We start from the raw sequence: 21,394 nt of genomic DNA, 5'->3' as shown, positions 1-21,394 counted from the left end.
TTATAAGGAAGCTAACGTTATGGTTGGTACCCTAAGTATATTTTTAGGGAAAGAAAAAGAACCAGGCAACCTTTCTCAGCTTTTAATGGAAGAAATCTGTGAACTATAATTTACTATATTTCTTAGGTACTTGTCTGTGTCCTTCCTAAGAGGCTAAGCAAAAAGCACAGGCATTTTCCAACTTTATTAATGTTAGCCTACTTTTGATTGGTATCCTGAATGGACTACTTTAGAATAAATAGTAGAGTTGTATAAAGGGCAAAATTTACGCAAGAGATGAGAAGTATAACTTGTTTTCTTTTTTAAAGTATGGCAGGAAGAAAACAGTTGAAAGATCTTGATTAGACTATGTCCTTCTGGGATAGTATCATTTGTGAGCTTGTCTATTTCCTGCTTTTATAAGCTCCTTAAGGGCCTCATCATCTTTTTATCTTCCACTGCTTCTAGCACATTCTACACATAGAAAACATTCTGTAAATATTTGTAGATTCAAGCAGCGTTGTAGGCAAAGAACAGGTATTTCAATTGGGCCTCATTTCAAGGAAGAGTAAGGGGTCAAGAGATTGTCATGGAGATGGGAAGGCCCAGTGAACATTAGGGGACAGCAGGTAGGCCAGATGGACTGTGGCACTGAGTGGGAGAAAAGAGTTTTGTGAGATAAAACTGAAAAAGTTGTGTTAAAACTGGAGAGGGCCTTGAATATAAACTAAAATAATTCAGTTTAAGGGGGAATCATTACATTGTTTTAATCCCAGGAGGAGCTTATCAAATGGTCCCTTAGCTAGATGCACCTCACCTGTGCTATGTGAGCTGCGTTAGAAGCCACAGAGTCTGCAGGCGAGGAGATCCATTAGGAAGTCTTGCTGAGTCCAGGCCTCAGAGAGAAGTGAAGGCTGATCTGGGTTAGTAGCAAAGGTAACTGAAAGGGGAGGATGAATGAGATAGGCATGTGACAAGCAGGGCTCACAGTTCTGCTTCAAATTGTTTGTCATCTTGTTGCCCATTTTTTTGCCAAAGTTTTGCTGTCTTATCAATATCTTAGCTGTTTGTCTAACCAGTCTTCAAGCATGTTGCTGTTAGTAGTCTAAACATTTCAGAGAGTCCTATGAATGGTACATAGGTCGGTTGGTAGTTTAGGTTGTATAATTACTGGAGTAAGTCATGTTTGTCAGTAATGTTCTTAATTTAGTTTTTGTTTATGTTTTTGAAGTAGCCTTTATACGTCTGTACATTATTTGGTTGTCTTAGTTAGGAGCTTGGCAAACTTGTGTCCTTGTTTGACAAAGGGCAAACAGGACAGGGTGGTGAAAGGGATTGCATAGAGCTTCATGGTTACTTTGTGGCAGAGCTAGAGAAAAGAAAATCACTCAAGTGTCCAGTTTTTACTTAGCCACTAAGCCCTATTGGTGATTGTAATCTTTAAGACTGATTTGGAAAGTCTCAATAGGTTGACTACTTAAATCTTAGTGTATGAGTAACTTTTTAAAAAATTGAGTCCTACCAGATTTCAACTTGCAATTTAAACACTTTATCCAGTTAACACATTACTTAGCTAATACGTCTTGTGTGCAGTTCGGAAAAGCTGTTCACTGTTCAGACCTTTCCTTGGTGTGGGCTCGCTTGTCAGCAGAATTTGCGAATGGTTCAGATCCTCTACAAGGTAGATGTCCAACTAGAAATTTGTGAACCACCTTACAAAAAAATCTTGTTGATCAAAATATTTTAGAGCTAAAAGACTCTAAAGTTTGATTTTTAGCCCTTTTCCTGGGAAGGGGGAGTGTTGTGTAATAGAAAAATGCAAGGACACATAAATTTGCCATACCGTTCCTGATCTCACTATATCTTTAAAGACTATCCAGAAAGCCCCTTCAGATCCTTGACTCCCAGATTAAGGGCTTTTCCCACTCAGACTTTTTCTTCCTTGATCTGTCCCATTTCCTTTCCCTCTGGTCTCAGAGAAGGAAGTCCCTCTTCCTTTTGCTATGTTAATCCCATCCTCTCAAAAACCTTGTTTTAGCTATCACTAAGTATATCTTTTGTATCCTAAATCTCTGTCTATGCAGGTCCCTTCCTCTTCCTCTGTTGAAACCGTTCACTCAAAGATTACCATTTTCGAAAACAGCAATCTTTATTTAGTAATCCTCATTCTTATCAGCTTCTCTACAACGTTAGACACTTTTTCCTTAAATGCAGTCCTTCCTCAGTTATAACCCTCAGTTATAAGCAACTTCTTTGGTTCTCAGTGACCATTCCATACTCAGTTTTCACTAAGAATTCCAAGGTTTTCCTTTGTTGTCTTCTCACTATATATACATCCCTTTGGCTCTTTCATCCACAACCTTTATTTAAAAGAGCCTGGGTAGATTGATGCAAGGGAAGGGATCCAGCTCCCTTCCCTTGAACTGGAGTTAACTTTTCTGGTTGCCTATTAGATTGCTCCTCGTGGGCACCCTCCTAACACCTTTCTCCCCAGACCTGCTCTCACTGGGTTCCTGTCAGCAGGTAAACAGTGTCACCATCCTTACAGTTGCTCAGGCCCAAAATCTCGGCAGCATCTTCAGCCCTTTCTGCTTTTTCAGTGCTGTTCTCCATCCTGATAGTTGCTAAGTCCTATTGATTCTTCCGTTTAAATAGATTTCATTCACCTCTTCTTTTCCATTCCCACTACTCTGGTTATGACCCTTTTCATTTCTTATTAAGATTATTGTAATAGTTTCTTAGCTAATTCTTGTTACTCCAAGTCTTCTCTGTCATACCCCATTACCAGAGAAACCTACAGCACATTTCTTTTTTTTTTTTATAAATCTAGATTGTTTTTAGTAAGTGTATTTCTTTTATTTATTTATTTATTTATTTGGCTGTGCTGTGTCTTCGTTGCTGCTCAGGCTTTCTCTAGTTGCGGCAAGCGGAGGCTACTCTTTGTTGCGGTGTGTGGACTTCTCACTGCGGTGGCTTCTCTAGTTGCAGAGCTTGGGCTCTAGGCGCACGGGCTTCAGTAGTTGTAGCACGCGGGCTTCAGTAGTTGTGGCGCACGGACTCTAGAGCGCAGGATCAGTAGTTGTGGTGCGGGTTTAGTTGCTCCGCGGCATGTGGGATCTTCCCGGACCAGGGCTCGAACCCATGTCCCCTACATTGGCAGGCAGATTCTTAACTACTGCGCCACCAGGGAAGCCCTACAGCACATTTCTGATCATTTCACTAGAGAAAAATGTATGACATCAGGGAAATGTAGATCTAAATCACAATGAGATACCCCCTCATACCCATTAGGATAACTATCATTATAAACAAACAAACAAAAATTCAGAAAATAACAAGTGTTGGTGAGGATGTGGAGAGATTGGAACCCTGGTGCATTGCTAGTGGGAATGTAAAATGGCGTAGCTGCTGTTGAAAACAGTTTGACAGTTTTTCAAAAAGTAATCATAGAATTACTCTATGACCCAGCAATTCCACTCCTAGTTAGAGACCCAGAAAAATTGAAAGAGGGACGCAAACAAATACTTGTACACCAGTGTTCATAGCAGTATTATTCACAACACCCAACCCAGCTGTCCATCAACAGATGAATGGATAAGCAAAATGTGGTACATACATACAATGGAATATTATTCAGCCATAAAAAAAGAATGAAATTCTCATGTGTGCTACAACATGATGAACCTTGGAAACATTATGCTAAGTGAAATAAGCCAGATACAAAAGGACAAGTATTGTATGATTCCACTTAATATAAGGTAGCTAGAATAGGCAAGTTCATCAAGCCAGAAGGTAGGATAGTGGTTACCAAGGGTTGTGGAGAAAAAGTAATGGGAAGTTATTTTTTAATGGGTACAGAGTTTCTGTTTGTGATGATGAAAAAGTTCTGGAAGTGGATCATGGTGATGGTTGTACAACATTGTAATGCCACTGAACTGAACACTTAAAAATGGTTGAAATGGTAAAATTTTATATTGTGTATACTTTACCACAGTTTTAAAAAGAATCTCTGACTTTATACAGTACTCAAAATAAAATCAAACATTTTAAAGGCCCTCTACATTTTGCTTACTTTTTTCAGTCCTATATCTTCTATTCAACCTTAAATCATTTCTCTGAACACACTACAGCTCCGGCCTCTTGAGATTCTGCTCAAGCTATATAGTGTGCCTCTCTTTAAGATTCAGCTCAAGAGATACCTCCAAGAAACTTCCCAAGATATAAACCATAAAATTAATCTTTTTCTTCTCATTTCTGTTAGTATTCTGGCCCTCTCACAGCCCTTAGCACATTCTGTCCTGTGTTAAAGTTATTTGCCTGCATCTGTGTCTTCAGCGAAACTGAGCTCATTCAGGCCTTTCATGTAGTAGGCACCCAATAAATGTTCACTGAATTGAATCTAATCCAGCCCTCTCATTTTATGGATGGGGAGATTGGAATCCAGGGGAGTCACATTGGAATCCAGGGGAATCCAGGGGAGTGACAGAACCAGGACCAGTTTCAAGGTCTTCTGTCTTCTGGCTCAAAAATTTTCTCCCTACACTAACATGCTGACTGTCATGTGTCCTGTGGATGGTCAATCTGTATTGATGGTGGATAATTCAATATTGTACTATGGAAGAGATGCCACGGCCCAGGCTATAATTTTTTACTTTATGTGAAATGTTACATGTTTTATCTGAACTCTTTGCACATAGGAAAATCCTGATATATTTTTGTTCTGTTTTCAGCTTCATGTTTCCAGTTGCAGGTGGAATAAGACCCCCTCAAGGTATGTGAAAGGTTAAGTTTTCAGCTTTCATTTTTCACTATTATGTTTCTGAACTTGGGTATTAAGTGGATAAAAAAGTTCCATTGCTGCCAAATAGAGTAAAATTTTCTTATAGTCTCGAACCTCTATGACAGCTTACTCTTAAAATTTCTCAAAAATTGTGTAATTTGGCAAATAAAAAGGATCATTCCTCATTTCTCCCAAACTTATTTAAGCATTATATTGACAGGTTATTATTTAATCTCAGAGATGAAGGAGACTTTCAAGACAAAAGTATTAAAGAAACAGGTGACAAAGATGAAATGAGTTGTAGTTCTCTGAATGCCATCTTCCTCCTGTCTGTCTTCTAGATTGTTAGCTCCGTGGGGCAGGGGCTATGTCTGCCTTATGCTCGTCACTATCTCCAGCACCCAGCATGTTGATAGAAAATAATAGGGTCTTTATAGATGCTTGTTGAATGAATAAATGAACCCCTTTAGTTATTTTATACTTATGTTTTCTCTATATGAATTTGGTCTTATTTTAATCATGTACATAAGAGATGACATATTCTGATTCCGTTTAAACTATTTTAAGTCTCAGTTTTATTCCTAGCAGTTTCTCCACTAGGTATATCCCTTCTCTCTTGGTTTCAGACAAGGGCCCACCAGTACTGATTCTAGCTTTGTCTTCAAGGAAACAGTAGTGAAGGGATATAACCTTGACTCATGCTTCTGTGTCACTGGAACACAAAACTGATGAAAGAATGTCTGCCCTTCTTTCTGCTCACTTCTCCCACTCCAATGTGCCCCCCTCCTCTCCACAGGCCAGGCTGCTCTGAAAACCGGCCCTGCTCACAAAGCCAGTGTTAACTGGTTATGGTAGACTTGCTAGAGAAACAGAGACTCCTAGGTCACCAGTAGAGATGAATGATAAAGAGCAGCTCAGTAGCAGGTGGTTAGTGTCTCCATTTATAATCAGTGATGGAGATTGAGTTTCAGGTAAATTTTTCCAAGGGTCAGTTGTATTCTTTTCATTGTGCTCACATTTATGCATTATTTAAGCTATCTGTAATTAGATGTGTCCCAGATTTCGATCAAATGGTTTGAGATCTTTTGTACTTTAGGAAGGCATTAGAGAGTTGTGTGTTCATTATTGTGACTCCTCATTTTGCATTTTTATAAACTTTCAAGTAAAAATCTACATATGGAGCAAAGGAACAGGACAAGAAGAGAGCCCAGAAGGTTGCCTGATATTTTTTCTTCTGGAATTTGGAATTGTTTTGAAGATTTTTTTACAAAGTATGTTAGAGTGGACTTTTTGATCTTTTGAAGGCATTAAATTGTGCAGGGGTTATTTCTGAAAGCATATACAAGGAACAGACAAGAAGAGTAGCTACAAGATCATTGAGTAGGTGAATAGGAGACAGGAGAGAAACAAGACTTGTTTTTTACTGTGTATACTTCTGTGCCGTTGAATGTTGTACCAAATCCTTGAGTTACCTGTTCGACTTAAATACACTTAGGAAAATAAATAAAACTGTAGGTCCAAAGGCATAAGAGGGAAAACATCTTACTGTGCTATATTCAGTCTGTGTGTTCTTTTTTTTTTTTTTTTTTTTGGTAAATTTATTTATTTATTTTGGCTGTGTTGGGTCTTTGTTGTTGCGCGTGGGCTTTCTCTGGTTGCGGCAAGCAGGAGCTACTCTTCCTTGTAGCGTGTGGGCTTCTCATTGCTGTGGCTTCTTTTGTTACGGAGCACAGGCTCTAGGCACGTGGGCTCAGTAGTTGTGGTTCGCAGGCTCTAGACCACAGGCTCAATAGTTGTGGTGTGTGGGCTTAGTTGCTCTGAGGCATGTGGGATCTTCCCAGACCAGGGCTCGAACCCGTGTCCCCTGCATTGGCAGGCGGATTCTTAACCACTGCGCCACCAAGGAAGTCCCCAGTCTATGCATTCTAATTCTCCATGACACCTCAAGGCCTTCGCATTTGGTGTTCCTTTGTCTAGAATACTCTAACCAAATATCCTCATGGCTCACTCCCTTCAAGTGCTTGCTTAAATGCCACCCTTTTGGAGAAACCTTTTCTGACTATGAAACAGCAACCACTCCTTTCCCTGGCTCTTCCTTTCCCCCATCCCCACCTGATATCCACTTATTTTTTTCTTTTTTTATTATCTGTCTCCCCCAATTACAGTGTAAATTACATGAGAGCAAAGACCTGGCTTTGTTCAATGTTGTGTCCCTAGAATGGTGCCTGACGTGGAGTAGGCCCTCAAATATTTGAAAAAATGATTAATATAAATGAATAGTTTGCCACTAATAAATGTTACCTACAAATGTGGTGTCCATGCTTCTGAAATTAAACTCTGTATGAATAACTTTGAAGGTACACAGAATCCACAAGATAAATATGGTATACTTTACCAGACCTTTAATTTTTTTAATCAAAATTTGATTTTAAAAAGTTCCTTATACTAGAACCAGCATGGATGTAATATGTTGTACAGTGCAAAATTAGGATGAAATTTGTGTTCAGGCTATGTAGGGATTTTGTTTTATTCACTGTTGCATACCAGGTATCTAGAACTGTGCCTAAAATGTGGTAGGCATTTCATATTTATTAAATCCCTGAAGGGACGTAATCTTTATTCTCCTGTACTCTTGGGAATACTTCATTGGAAAAGTTTGGGAGGTACTATACTATAAAACATACTTTCATGATGGTTTTCCTGCCATTGCATTATATACTTTGCATGCTGATAGCTGGTTTGTGGTGTTATATTAATTATTCGTGTAAGGAAAGAGAAGAGGAATATCATTTCTTTGAGCATATTAGGTATTAAACAGTTTCACAGATGTGAAACCGAGGCACAGAAAGAAGTTAATCAAGTTGCTTAAGGTCCCAAACCTAGTAAGTGACATTTTTAGTTGGCTTCCAGAGTTCATGCTCTTAACTACTTTTGTATTAAAAGTAACTTAATTAGTATTAACTCTTAACTACTAGTAATCTGCTGCTGTATAAAAAATTACCCCAAAACTTAAAGAAAATAAACATTTTACTGTTTTACACTTTGTGTGGGTTAGGTATCTGGGAGTGGCCTCACTAGGTGATTTTGGCTTAGGGCCAAGGAGATTGCATTAAAGGTGTCAACTAGGACTGTAGTCATGGGAAGCTTTGATGGGTTTGGTAGATCTGTTTCCCAGATGGCTCACTCACATAGATGGCAAATTCATGCTGCCTTTTGGCAAGAGATTTCAGTTCCTTGCCACGTGGATTCTCCATTCCCCCTAGGACTGCTTGAGTATTCTCATGATGTGGCAGTGGGTTTCCCCAACAGGTGATCCAGGAGAGCAAGAAGGAAGCTGCAGTGGTTATTAGGAACCTTGGGGGACTTCCCTGGTGGTCCAGTGGTTAAGACTGCGCTCCCAATGCAGGGGGCCTGGGTTCAATCCCTGGTTGGGGAACTAGATCCCACATGCTGTAACTTAAGAGCCCGCACGCCGTAACTTAAGAGCCCGCACGCTGCAACGAAGATCCCACACCTGCATGCTGCAACTGAGACCTGGTGCGGCGCAGCCAAATAAATAAATAAATATGATAAAGAGAGGGAGTCAGGGAGTGAGAAAAGAAAAAAGAAAGGGAAAGAAAGAAGAACCAGCCTTGGAAGTTACACACCGTCATTTCCACAATATCCTATTGGTTATTCTGGTCCGCCCTATTCAGTATGGGAGGGAAGGACAAGGATATGAATACCAAGAGGCAGAGATTGCTGGGGGCCATCTTGAAGGCCAGTTAGGCCATATTGTGTATTTTTTAAGTATGCACAGAAATTCTGTGGAATAGGTATTATTATCTTCATTTTACAGATGAAGTTTTGTAACTTGCCCAAGATCACATAGCTAAGTAAATGATGGAATTGGAATTCATACTCAAGTCTGTCTCACTCCAGAGCCTTTGCCTTTTCCTCTATACTGTGCCATCTCCCAAGTAACAAGTCCTTTAGGTGCTTATGGTTTTAAGAAAATAAACTGTAAAACACATTGACCTTAGTGATATCTTTATGTTTTTCAGCAGGTCTGATGCCGATGCAGCAACAAGGATTTCCTATGGTCTCCGTCATGCAGCCTAATGTGCAAGGCATGATAGGAATGAATTACAGCTCTCAAATGTCCCAGGGACCTATTGCTATACAGGTACTTGCCTCTTTAGCCAATGTTTGCAAAGTTATTGTTTGTTGTTAACTGTCTATGTTCTAAGAGCTACATACTAGGAGCTTAATGTTATATTTAGAAGTAAGTGTAGTCTGCATCTTAGGTGGCTTCCTTCAAAATAAAATGAATATATGTTTGTAAGAGTGAAAAAAAGAAGATAAATCATTTAAGAAAAATCTCGTGACCTCTATATTTGACTACTGACTTAGAAGAATTATAGAATGGCATCTTGGAAAGTTTAGGGACCTGATGCCATGAAATCACATTGTTAGAAGAACTCTACTGTTCTCATGAAAGGAGCAGTATTGTCGTTTGCAAGGCTTAGATACTGCTTTATATTGAATTGTCTCATCTAATCCCCATAACAATTTTTTAAAGAGGTGATATCTCCATTTTTCTGATGAGGAAACTGCAGTCAGAGAGATTCAGTGCCCTCTTCAGTGTCATACAGCTTGTTTCAGAACAGAGACTGAAAGCAAAGCTATCTTACATTTTGGAGCCTGAGTTCTTAATTACCAGTGTTTCCCAGCCTTTAGTCATTTGAGTATCACCTTCATGATTTTTGCCATGTATTATTTAATTAATAGTTTTAATTGGTTAGGTTTGCAGCAGATACTTAAAGGAATCTTTTCTTGTTAAGTAAATAGAAAACCTCATTTGTTATAAACAGGGTAACCAAAAAATAAATATGATGAATCAAAACAATATTATAAAATTCTAGCTAGGTACTGTTACTTACTGGAGTTTATAAACCTCATGTTTACTTTCTCTTTGTTTAAAAAACAAAAAGTAAATTATGTCTACAGTTCACCCACAAATGGTTCAGCAAAAGAAAAAAAGAGTGTATGTATGTGTAGAAACAGAGAGCAGGGACTTCCCTGGTGGTCCAGTGGATAAGACTCCATGCTCCCTATGCAGGGGGCCTGAGTTCAATCGCTGGTCCGGGAACTAGATCCCACATCCCACAACTAAAGATCCCGCGTGCTGCGACTAAGACCTGACGCAGCCAAATAAATAAATATTAAAACAAACAAATATTAAAAAAAAACACCCAGAACAAATAGGGCAAAATGTTAATATTATACTGTTCTTCCAGGGATTCCCTGATGGTCCAGTGGTTAAGAGTCCGTGTTTTCACTGCCGAGGGTGCGGGTTCAATCCCTGGTCAGGGAACTAAGATCCTGCAAGCCCCTAGGCACAGCCAAAAAATTTAAAAATAAAACAAAAAAATATATATTATACTGTTCTTCCAAATTTTCTGTAAATTTTATATTTTAAAAAAGGGAGAATTTAGGTAAAAATTAATAACACTTAAAACGAGACATAAATGGGAATCTGAATGAGAGTTGCAGGGGAACTGAAGAGAATTTTCCTGCTAGCATGCTGAGCTTGTTTCCCTGCGTAGCTGGTCGTGATCATAGATAGTGTAAATTAAAGCAAATAAGGTTGTTTTCTTTTGCTTTTGTTTTGGTTTTAGAATTGGTGAGTGAAATTGATAGTATCATGATTTAATTAATAAGTACAGCCTAAGGAATGGGCTTTATCCACATTGGTAAATTGTCTTCTTCAGCCATGGTACCCATTTAAACTAACTAAACTGAATCCAGGAGTCAGATCTTTGGCTGAATCCAAAGTGTTATATTATTGAAAAAAAAAGAAAGAAAGAAAAAGAAAAAAATCAGTCACAAATAAACCAGAACAAAAGGATTTTGTACTATTAATATTTTAAATGCCATATATTTCATTTTTACCTAATTATTTAAAACTTTCTATTCCTGCATGTTTTATGTATATATTAATATAATAGCACATGTATATAAATTATAAATAATGGGAGTTAGCAATCAGAATTTAAGTTTAAACCATTGTCATGTCAAAGTCATTTAAGCAAATAAAGCTTCTATGTTGTATGTAAAGATTTAGGAAAACTTCCAAATCATTCTTTATTCACCTCCAGTAAGAAGAAAATAGGATGAATAAATTGAGCTTTTGTAGGTTTTAAGTCCAGGTTACTCAGCTTTCACTAGGTTATGCTACAGAAACAAAAAAATCCCCAAGTCTCAGTGACTTACAGAAACAGATTTCTCATTTATGATAGGTGTCCTTTATGAGTTAGCTGGTTCAGCTGCATGTTCTCTTTATTGTGAGACCCTTACCAAGGACATCCTGGAGATGGCCAAACCCTGTGATGTCTTTTAAAGCTTTCTCTCAGAGGCAGGATTTATCAATCACTTCTCACAAAGTAGTATGACTCAAAAACATCATTAGGAGAGTATACCAGGAGGAATGCACACCACGTAAGGATGTGTCATCTTATAGTAAGGGCAGCAAGTGATTGGAAACAAGCTACCAAAGAACACCATGTGTTTCTAATTAAGATTTAGTAAACTTACCACTGAATCTTAACAACTGATACAGTTTTTAGGGGGGCGGGGGCTTGTGGGATCTTAGTTACCTGACCAGAGATTGAACCCGTGCCCTCAGCAATGAAAGCACAGAGTCCTAACCACTGGACCGCCAGGGAATGCCCACAATTTTAAAATCATTAATTTTCACATTAAACATTGTTTTATAACTTGCCTAATTATCTAAAAAAATTTTTTAAAGACTTTGAAACAACCAAAAACAATAAGGATCTCTAACATGCAGAAAAACAATAAGAAAGTGAACTACCAGATTTGATGTCACCCAAATAATTTCCCTGAGTATCAGGAGTTTAGGATTAACGGTTCTAAAGTAAAGAAGCCAAAATCTTTTTCTTTAACCTTTATTCTTGTTGACAGGCATTATACTGCTTGGAAGCTGCTCACTGTTCTTAAAGGAGAAACTCATTCAGATCTTATTTTTCTCCCTCAAACTTAATAACCTTAACCAACCACAGACATGTATGAGGAATACCCATTATGTTTGAAGGGTGCACTTTCAGATAAAAGTCAAAGATGAAAATTAGTCTTGGTTGCTGCATAGCCTTCCACTCCCCCAAACTCAGAACACACTTCACAAGATTTAGAATAAATTTTAAAGTTATTCAAAATATTTCAAGTATATAGGGAAGAATAGACTATATGATGAACATGTGTGAGCCAGTTGCACAGCTTTATCAAAACATTTTTTGTTAAAACTTTTAATTTTGAGGTAAATGTCTGTACACATGTACATAAGAAATAATACAAAGAGATCCTTTCCCTGTTTCCCCCAGTGGTAACAAGTTGCAGAACTACAGTATAATATCACAGCTGGGATGTTGGCATTGATACAGTCAAGATACAAAACATTCCCATCACCCCAGGGATCTCCTCATGTTGACATTTTACAGCAAAATTCATCTCCCTCCCACTTCATTACCCCCCAACCCTTGTCAATCACTAATATGTTTCCCATTTCTATAATTATGTGATTTCAACAATGTTACCTAAATTGAATCAGTAGCCTTTTGAGATTGGCTTTTTTTTTTTTGCTCTGCATAATTCCCTTGAAATTCATCCAAGTTGTTGCATGTACTTCATTTTTATTGCTGAGTAATATTACATTATTGTGTATACTACTGTCTAACCATTTACCCATTGAAGGACGTCTGGGCTGTTTTTTACTTTTTAGCTATGACAAATAGAGGGTTTTATGTGAACATAAGGCTTCATTTCTCTGGGATTAACGCCCAGGAGTGCGGGGTGGCATGGTATTTGGATGTTTAGTTTTTACAGAAACTATTTTCTAGAGTGGTTGTACCCTTTTACATTCTCACCAGCAATATATGAGTGATCCAGTTTCTCTGCATCCTTGCTAGCATTTGGTGTTGTTATTTTTTATTTTAGCCATTCTGATAGGTATGTTGTGATATTTCATGATTTTAATTTGCATTTCCCCAATGACTAATATCAAAAGAAAATTCAAGGAGCTTTACTTGATATGGGTATTTTATTGGGCAAGAAACAAAGTATTCCCCAACAGGGAGACCTCAAACCCGCAAGTGCTTTCAGCAGTTACAGTTCATTAGAAACATGAAGGAGTACATTGTGTTCTACTGTGATTATTTTCTAGAAACTTACTTTCCTTTTCATTGCTAAGCTTACTTGTTTGTAGCTGATTAGCTAGGAAACTGTAAGGTCACATTGACATGAAGAAAGCTTAGGTTTTGTTTAAAGTCAGAGTCAGCATTTGGGGGAACTCAGGACAGTGTTAACATTTTGGTTACTGTGAGCCTTTGGTATAGGGGTATATTCAAAGTGCAGCCTCCATATTGGTTTCTCTTTAATGATGCTGGACATCTTTTCATGTGCTTATTTGCCATGGTTACATTCTCTTCAGCGAAATGTCCCTTCCTGTCTTCTGTCCATTTTCTTGTTGGATTTTTTTATTTTACTGTTGAGTTGTACATATTTTCTCCCAGTCTGTAGCTTGTTGTCTTTGTTCAGGCTGCTGTTACAAAATACCAGAGATTGGGTAGCTTATAAACAACATAAGTTTATTTTTCACAGTTCTAGAGGCTGGAAGTCCCAAGATCAGAGTGCCAGCATAGTCGGGTGAGGACCCTCTTCCAGGTCACAGACTTTTAGTTGTATCCGCCCAGGGGGGAAGGGACTAGGGAGCTCTGTGGGATCTGTTTTTAAGAGCACTAATCCCATTCATGAGGCTTTGTCTCTCACGACCTAATCACTTCCCAAAGGCCCTACCTACTAATACCATCACCTTTGGGGGTTAGAATTTCAGCATATGAGTTAGGGGGAGACACAAACATTCAGACCATAGCACTTGTCTTTTCATCCTCTTAACAAGGTCCTTCTCAGAGAAAAAAATTTTAATTTTGATGAAATCCAATTTATCAGTTTTTCACTTGATAAAACATGCATTGCTATAAGTCTGAGAATTCTTTACCTTGCCCTAGATCCTGAAGATTTTTCTCATATTTTTTAATTTTTTCTAAAAGTTTTACATTTTACATTTAAGTTCTTGATCCATTCTGAGTTAGTTTTTGTACAAGGTATGAAACTTTGGTTGGGGTTTATTTTTTGGCCGATGGATGTCCAGTTGATCCAGTACCATTTGTTGAAAAGGCTGTCCTTCCTCCATCAGAGTGCTTTTGTATTTTTGTCAAAATCAGTTGGGCATGTTTATGTGAGTGTTTTTCTAGGTTCTCTGTTCCATTGACTTACGTGTCTACTAGTCTTGATTACAGTAGCTATGTAAGATTGATTCCTCCCATGTTTTCTCCAACTTTATTGCAGTAAAATACACATGACATAAAGTTTACCACCTTAACCATTTTTAAATATACAGCTCAGTGGCATTAAATTCAGTCACGTTGTGCAGCCATTGCCACCATCCATCCTCATAACTCTTTTCATCTTGTAAATCTGAAACTCTGCACCTATTGTACAGTAACTCCCCATTTTTCCCTCCTTTCAGCCCCATGCATCCACCATTATATACTTTAGGTCTTTACGTTTTTGGGGTTTTGGGGTTTTTTTTTTGCCACACTGCACGGCATGTGGGATCCTAGTTCCCTGACCAGGGATCAAACCTGCGCCCCCTGCACTGGAAGCACTTTGTCTTAACCACTGAACTGCCAGGGAAGTCCCTAGGTCTTTATAATTTTGATTACTCTAAGTACGTCATGTAAGTAGAATCATACAGTATTTGTCTTTTTGTGACTGCTTTATTTTCACTTAGCATAATGTGCTCAAGGTTTATCCATGTTGTAGCATATTGCAGAATTTCCTTCCTTTTTAAGACTAACATTCCATTGTATGTATATATGACACTTTGCTTATCCATTCATTGGTCTTTGGACACTTGGGTTGAGTCCATGTTTTAGCTATTGTGAGTAATACTGCTATGAACACGGGTGTACAAATAGCTCTTTTAGACTCTGCTCTCAATTCTTTGGGGTATATACTCAGAAATGGAATTGCTGGGTCACATGGTAATTCTATTTTAATTTTTTGAGGAACCTCCATACTGTTTTCCACAGCAACTGTACCATTTTATTCCCGCTAACAATATAAAAGAGTTCCAATTTTTCCACATCCTCGCCAACACTTATTTTCTGTTTTTTGATAGGAGCCATCCTAATGGTTGTGAGGTGGTATCTCATTATAGTTTTGATTTGCATTCCCCTGATTATTGATGTTGAGTATCTTTTCATGTGCTTATTGGCCATTTGTATATCTTTGGAGAAATGTCTGTTCAGTTCCTTTTTTTTTTTTTTTTAAATTTATTTTATTTATTTATTTTTGGCTGCGTTGGGTCTTCATTGCTGCACGCAAGCTTTCTCTAGTTGTGGCGCGTGGGGGCTACTCTTCATTGAGGTGCACGGGCTTCTCATCATGGCTGCTTCTCTTGTTGTGGAGCACAGGCTCTAGGCGCGCGAGCTTCAGTAGTTGTGGCTTACGGGCTCTAGAGTGCAGGCTCAGTAGTTGTGGCACGTGGGCTCAGTAATTGTGGCTCACGGGCTCTAGAGTGCAGGCTCAGTAGTTGTGGCACACGGGCTTAGTTGCTCTGCGGCATGTGGGATCTTCCTGGATTAGGGCTTGAAACCGTGTCCCCTGCATTGGCAGGTGGATTCTTAACCACTGCACCACCAGGGAAGCCCCTTTGCCCATTTTTGAACTGAGATTTTTGTTGTTGAGTTTTAGGAGTTTCCTGTATATTTTGGATATTAACCCCTTATCATATATGTAATGTGTAAATATTATCTCCCATTCTGTGGGCTACCTTTTTACTCTGTGGATTGTGCCTATTAATATACAGATTTTTTGAATTTTCATGAAGGTCCACCTTGTCTATTTTTTCTTTTGTTGCCTGTGCCTTTGGTGTCATATTCAAGAAAGCATTGCCAAATCCAGTATTATGAAGTTTCTGTTCTATGTTTTCTACTGAGAATTTTATTGTTTTAGGCCTGATCCATTTGGAGTTAATTTTTGTATATGGTATTGGGTAAGGGTCCAATTTTGTTGAAAACCGCCATTTGTTGAAAAGACTGTCGTTTACCCATAGAATGGTCTTGGTACCTTTGTCAGAAATCATTTTGACCCATATATGCAAGGGTTTATTTCAGGGCTTTCTATTCTTTTCCATTGGTCTATATGCCTTTATGCAACTACCATTACTGTTTTGATTACTGTAGTTTTGTAGCAGGAAATCAGGAAGCCTGAGTCCTCCATTTTTCTTGTTTTTCAAGATTGTTTTGGCTCTTCAGGGTCCCTTGAGTATGAATTTTATTTTATTTTTAAAATTTTTTTTGAGGACTTGGTATACTGTTTTCTTTCTGTTTTTAATTTATTTTTTCCATATTTTGTTTATTTTTGGCTGTATGGGGTCTTCATTGCTGCACGTGGGCTTTCTCTAGTTGCGGAGAGCAGGGGCTACTCTTTGTCGTGGTACATGGGCTTCTTATTGCGGTGGCTTCTCTTGTTGTGGAGCACGGGCTCTAGGCACACGGGCTCAGTAGTTGTGACGCACAGGCTCAGTAGTTGTGGTGCATGGGCTTTGTTGCTCCACGGCATGTGGGATCTTCCCGAACCAGGGCTTGAATCCGTGTCCCCTCCATTGGCAGGTGGATTCTTAACCACTGCGCCACCAGGGAAGTCCCATTGAGTATGGATTTTAGGATGGGTTTTTCTATTTATGCAGAAATGTCACCAGTATTTTTATAGGGATTGCTTTTGTAGTTTGCTTTGGGTAATATTGACATTTTAACAATATTAAGTCTTCCAGTCCATGAAGCATGCGTTGTGATTCTATTTATTTATGACTTCTTTCATTTCTTTCAGCAGTTTTTGGTAGTTTTCATTGGATAAATCTTTCACCTCCTTGGTTAAGTTAGTTCCTAAGTTTTTGTTTGTTTTGTTTTGTTTTTGATGCTATTGTAAATGGAATTGTTTTTGTAATTTCCTTTCTGGATGTTCATTTTTTGTGTATAGAAATGCACATGATTTAAAAACATTATTTTAATGTCAAGCTTTTTCTAGTGGTACATACCTCACTTTCTTAGTGCTTAGGGAGAAATACAATCTGAAAGCTTTATTTTGTTTCCATTTAATATTTGAACAATATATTTCTCTTAAGTTCTAGAACAGTCCATTTTTCATTTAATTTTGAGCATTTTATGCATCTTTTTTTTGGTGGGAAGATTAATTGTTTCTGCTGACATTCCTTCACCTCTTTTGGCTCCCACACCCCTATAGTGAGGTTGGCTCATGATTTTTGTGTGTTGACTTTGTATCCTCCCCCTTGCTGAATTAGTTTATTAGTTCTAACAGCTTTTTTGTGGAGTCTTTATGATTTTCTACAAATAAGATCATATCATCTGCAAACAGAGATCATTTTACTTCTTCCTTTATAACTTGGATGCCTTTTATTCCTTTTTTTCCCTAATTGCTCTGGTTAGAACTTCCACTACTATTTTGAATAGAAGTGGTAAAGTGGGCGTCCCTGCCCTATTTCGTTTTTTTCTTTTTGGCCATGCCGCGCAGCATGCAGGATCTTAGTTCCCCAACCAGTGATTGAACCCGTGCCCCCTGCAGTGGAAGCATGTAGTCTTAACCACTGGACCGCCAGGAAAGTCCCCCCTGCCCTATTTCTGATCTTAGAGAAAAAGCTTTCTGTCTTTCACCTTTGAGTATGATGTTCACAGTGGGCTTTTCATACATAACCTGTATTGTGTTGAGGTAATTTTTTTCTGTTCCTAGTTTGTTGAGTGTTTTTTGTCATGAAATGCGGTTGTATTTTGTCAAATGCTTTTTCTGCGTCCATTGAAATGAATATGTGGTATTTACATGGATCATTTTTCATATATTGAACCAGCCTTGCACTACAGGAATAAATCCCAATTGGTCATGCTTTATAGTCCTTTTACTATGCTGCTGAATTCTGATTGCTGGTGCTTTGTTGAGGATTTTTGCGTTAGTGTTCATAAGGGATATTGATCTGTAGTTTCTTTTCTTGTAGTGTCTTTGTCTGGCTTTGGTACCAGGGTTATGCTGGCCTTAGCATAACCTCTCTCCTCTTCAATGTTTTGGAAAAGTTTGAGAAGAATTGCTATTATTTCTTCTTTAAATGTTTGGTATAATTCACCAGCAGAACCATCAGGGCAGGGCTTTTCTTTGTTGGGAGATTTTCATTACTGGTTCAATCTCATTAGCTATATAGAAGCCTGATTCCTCTCACGTTATTATTTTCAGAATTGTTTTAACTATTCTAAGTTCCTTTGCCTTTCCATAAAATTTTAGAATAATGTTGTCTAGATCTACAAAAGCTCTTGCTGGAGTTTTGGTAGGAATTATATTAAACCTTTATATCAACTTAGGGGAAATTCCCATCTTTAATATGAAGATTATTTCAATATATGAACATGATATGTCTCTCCATTTTTTTAGGTCTTCTTTGGTTTCTTCATCAGCATTGTATAGTTTTCAGCATACAAGTCTTGTGAATGTTTTGTTAGATTTACATCTAAGTATTTCATTCTTTTGAGTAATTGTAAATGGCATTATATTGTTAATTTCTGTGTTAATGTGTTCATTGCTAGTATATAGAAATACAAATTGATTTCTGTGTATTTGTCTTGTAACCTGAAACCTTGCTGAACTCACTTATTAGTTCTAGGAATTTTTGTGTAGATTCCTTTCGATTTTCTACTTAAACAGTCATGTCATCCTTTTATCAAATTTTAACCTGCCATATTTGCTTCACATTTTTTAAAAGGCTTTAACAATATAGGTATAATTTTCTTTCTCTACTTCCCCAGAGATAGTTATCACTATCATGAATTCACTTTTTATTGTTTCCATATGTATTTTGTACTTTTTTAAAGATATGTTTGAATATTCATGAATGTTATATAATATTTTCTAGGTTTTAAAATTTTACGTGTGTTCCCTTTTGCATTTGATTTTTTCATTTAACATTGTTTTTCTCCAAGATTTATCCCAGTTGTGGAATGATGCCAAGTTTGTTCATATAGCTGCTAGTAGTATTCCATTGCATGAATATATATTCTTCTATTGATGGACATTTAAGTTGCTTCCAATTTTTTGCTCTTTGTTTTGGTTTTATTGATTTCTAAGGGTTCATTATATATTCTGGATTCTAACCTTCGTGGTTATTTGTGCTGTCAATATCTCCTTCTAGACTTTGGCTTGCCTTTTAATTTTGTTTATGGTGTCATGTTTTATAGAAGTTGTCAGATGGATAAATCATTTCTTTTATGGTTTGAGCTTTTCGTGTCTCATCTAAGACATAATCCTACCCTGAGGTAATAATGATATTCTCCTGTATTTTCTTATTAAAAAATTTAAAGTTTCTTTTCATATATAGGTCCTTAACCTACCTGGAATTGTTCTTTGGTATCAGTGTGAGGCTGAAGGGTCTAATTTTATTATTTTCCATTTGAGTAGACAGTTGTCCCCCAAACCATTTATCAATAGCCCGTTCTTTTTTGTGCAGCATGTGGGATCTTAGTTCCCCGACAAGGGATCGAACCCATGCCCCCTGCAGTGGAAGCGTGGAGTCCTAACCACTGGACTGTCAGGGAATTCCTCTCATCAGCCCATTGTTGTTGTTTTTTTTAATTTATTTATTCACTGTGGTGGCTTCTCTTGTGTGAGGAAAGCCCAGCAGCCCATTCTTTACCTGTTGATTTCTAAGATTACTCCTGTAATATCAAATTTCTTTATAGGCTTTGGATTAGTTTTTGAGCTCTTCTGTTTGTCCCATTACTATACCTGTCTATCTCTACATCAATAAACATCTTACTGTCTTAATTGTTCTAGCCCAAGGTAAGCCTTGATATCTTGTAGTGTGGATCCTCCTTTTTCTTTTAAAGAATTATAGCTATTCATGGTCACATCCCCTTCAGTATAAATTTTGAGATAAGCTTGTCAAATTCCATATAAAACCTGTCGTGATTTTGATTGAAATTGACATTTTGGGGACTTCCCTGGTGGCACAGTGGTTAAGAATCCGCCTGCCAGTGCAGGGGACACGGGTTCGAGCCCTGGTCTGGTAAGATCCCACATGTTGCGGAGCAACTAAGCCCATGCGCCACAACTACTGAGCCTGCACTCTAGAGCCCGCGAGCCACAACTGCTGAGCCCGAGTGCCACAACTACTGAAGCCCACGCGCCTAGAGCCCGTGCTCTGCAACAAGAGAAGCCACCCAGTGAGAAGCCCGGGAACCGCAACAAAGAGTAGCCCCCGCTCACCGCAACTAGAAAAAAGCCTGCGCGCAGCAACAAAGACCCAAGGCAGCCAAAATTTTTTAAAATATTAAATAATTAAATATTAAATAAATAAATAAAAATTAAAAATATATATTAAATAATTTTAAAATATTAAATAAATAAAAATTTTAAAAAAAGAAATCGACATTTTTACTCTTTTAGTCTTACTGTCGTACCTCTCCACTTACTTAAATCTTCAGTAGCCTTCAGTATCCTTCAACTTGGGGTGAACTTCTTTATCTTTTAGTCTTCTTAGTAGTTTATTGGATGTATCTCAGATTTCTGAGTTACTTCTTTTGCTGTGTTATTCACTCACTGTATAGCTAAGGATTAGTGTCTCTTAACCTTTTGGTTTATCTAGATCTCAAAAGAATGTATAAAATTAGACTCTATGAAATGTATAAAGTTACTTTTCAGGAGAAGGAGAAACACAAAATGCCATTTAGCAAGTTTGAATCTTCTTGAAGAACAGAATTGTGTAAATAGAAAGGTAATATGCATAATAACACCTCCTTTCATTCTTTATTATTTTTGTGGAATGTCTCATTTTCTCTTTTAGCCTATATGATTTGGGTGGTTTCTTTTGTGTTTTGTGTGCCTTGAGTAAACTGAGTCAAAATTTAAAAAAGAAATTTTAATCCCTTACCACAAAGAAGAAATGGTAATTATGTGACATGGCAGAGGTGTTAGCTAATGCTATGGTGTTAATCATTTTGCAGTATATAAGTGTATCAAATCAACATGTTGCACACCTTAAACTCATACACTGTTATATGTCAGTTACATCTCAATAAAACTGGAAAAAATAAGGAACTGATTAAATTATAGATTGGGGGAAGAAAAGAAATGTAATACTAGGACTCTGGCACTAATTTTTAGCAGCAAGAGAACCACAGTGTGATTAAAAATAAGTATGCATAGCCATTACTACTCAAGATTTAGAATAGGGAGTGTTAGTAATTAAGCAATATTACTTCAATTCCAGTTATAAAGTACTAGAAACCATTCATAAGCCTTCCAGGCTGCTAGTATTTATTGAGCAGGTATGTGTCTGAGCACATGAATAGAAACAGAAAAAAAATTTTTTTTTAAGTTTGAATTTTATGGTGGTTGTTGGTAGCTGGAGAGGGAGCATAGCATAATGATGGAGAACATGGATTTGGGGACCAGAAGCTGCCTGGGTCTAATCCTGGCTCTGACACTTGCCAGTAATGAGTGAGATACTTAACTATT

General features: G+C 37.7%; 1 protein-coding gene across 17 annotated transcripts in view; it reads left to right on the top strand.

Annotated features, from left to right (window-relative positions):
• SYNRG (synergin gamma) overlaps window positions 1–21,394 on the top strand; it is a 91,009-nt gene that overhangs the window by 1,828 nt on the left and 67,787 nt on the right. For 14 of the 17 annotated variants that reach the window (XM_029211246.1, XM_029211241.1, XM_029211244.1 and 11 more), the window contains exons 2-3: window positions 4,710–4,750; window positions 8,803–8,924. In XM_029211246.1, the coding sequence (XP_029067079.1) occupies window positions 4,710–4,750; window positions 8,803–8,924 (163 nt within the window). The remainder of the gene's footprint in view (window positions 1–4,709; window positions 4,751–8,802; window positions 8,925–21,394) is intronic. The other 3 variants (XM_029211238.1, XM_029211250.1, XM_029211245.1) reach the window with 1 other exon arrangement.

Source organism: Monodon monoceros, unplaced genomic scaffold (genome assembly GCF_005190385.1).
Source record: "Monodon monoceros isolate NGI ecotype Baffin Bay Population unplaced genomic scaffold, NGI_Narwhal_1 Super_Scaffold_9, whole genome shotgun sequence".
Classification (NCBI taxonomy): Eukaryota; Metazoa; Chordata; class Mammalia; order Artiodactyla; family Monodontidae; genus Monodon; species Monodon monoceros.
This window is presented reverse-complemented; position numbering and strand designations above follow the sequence as displayed.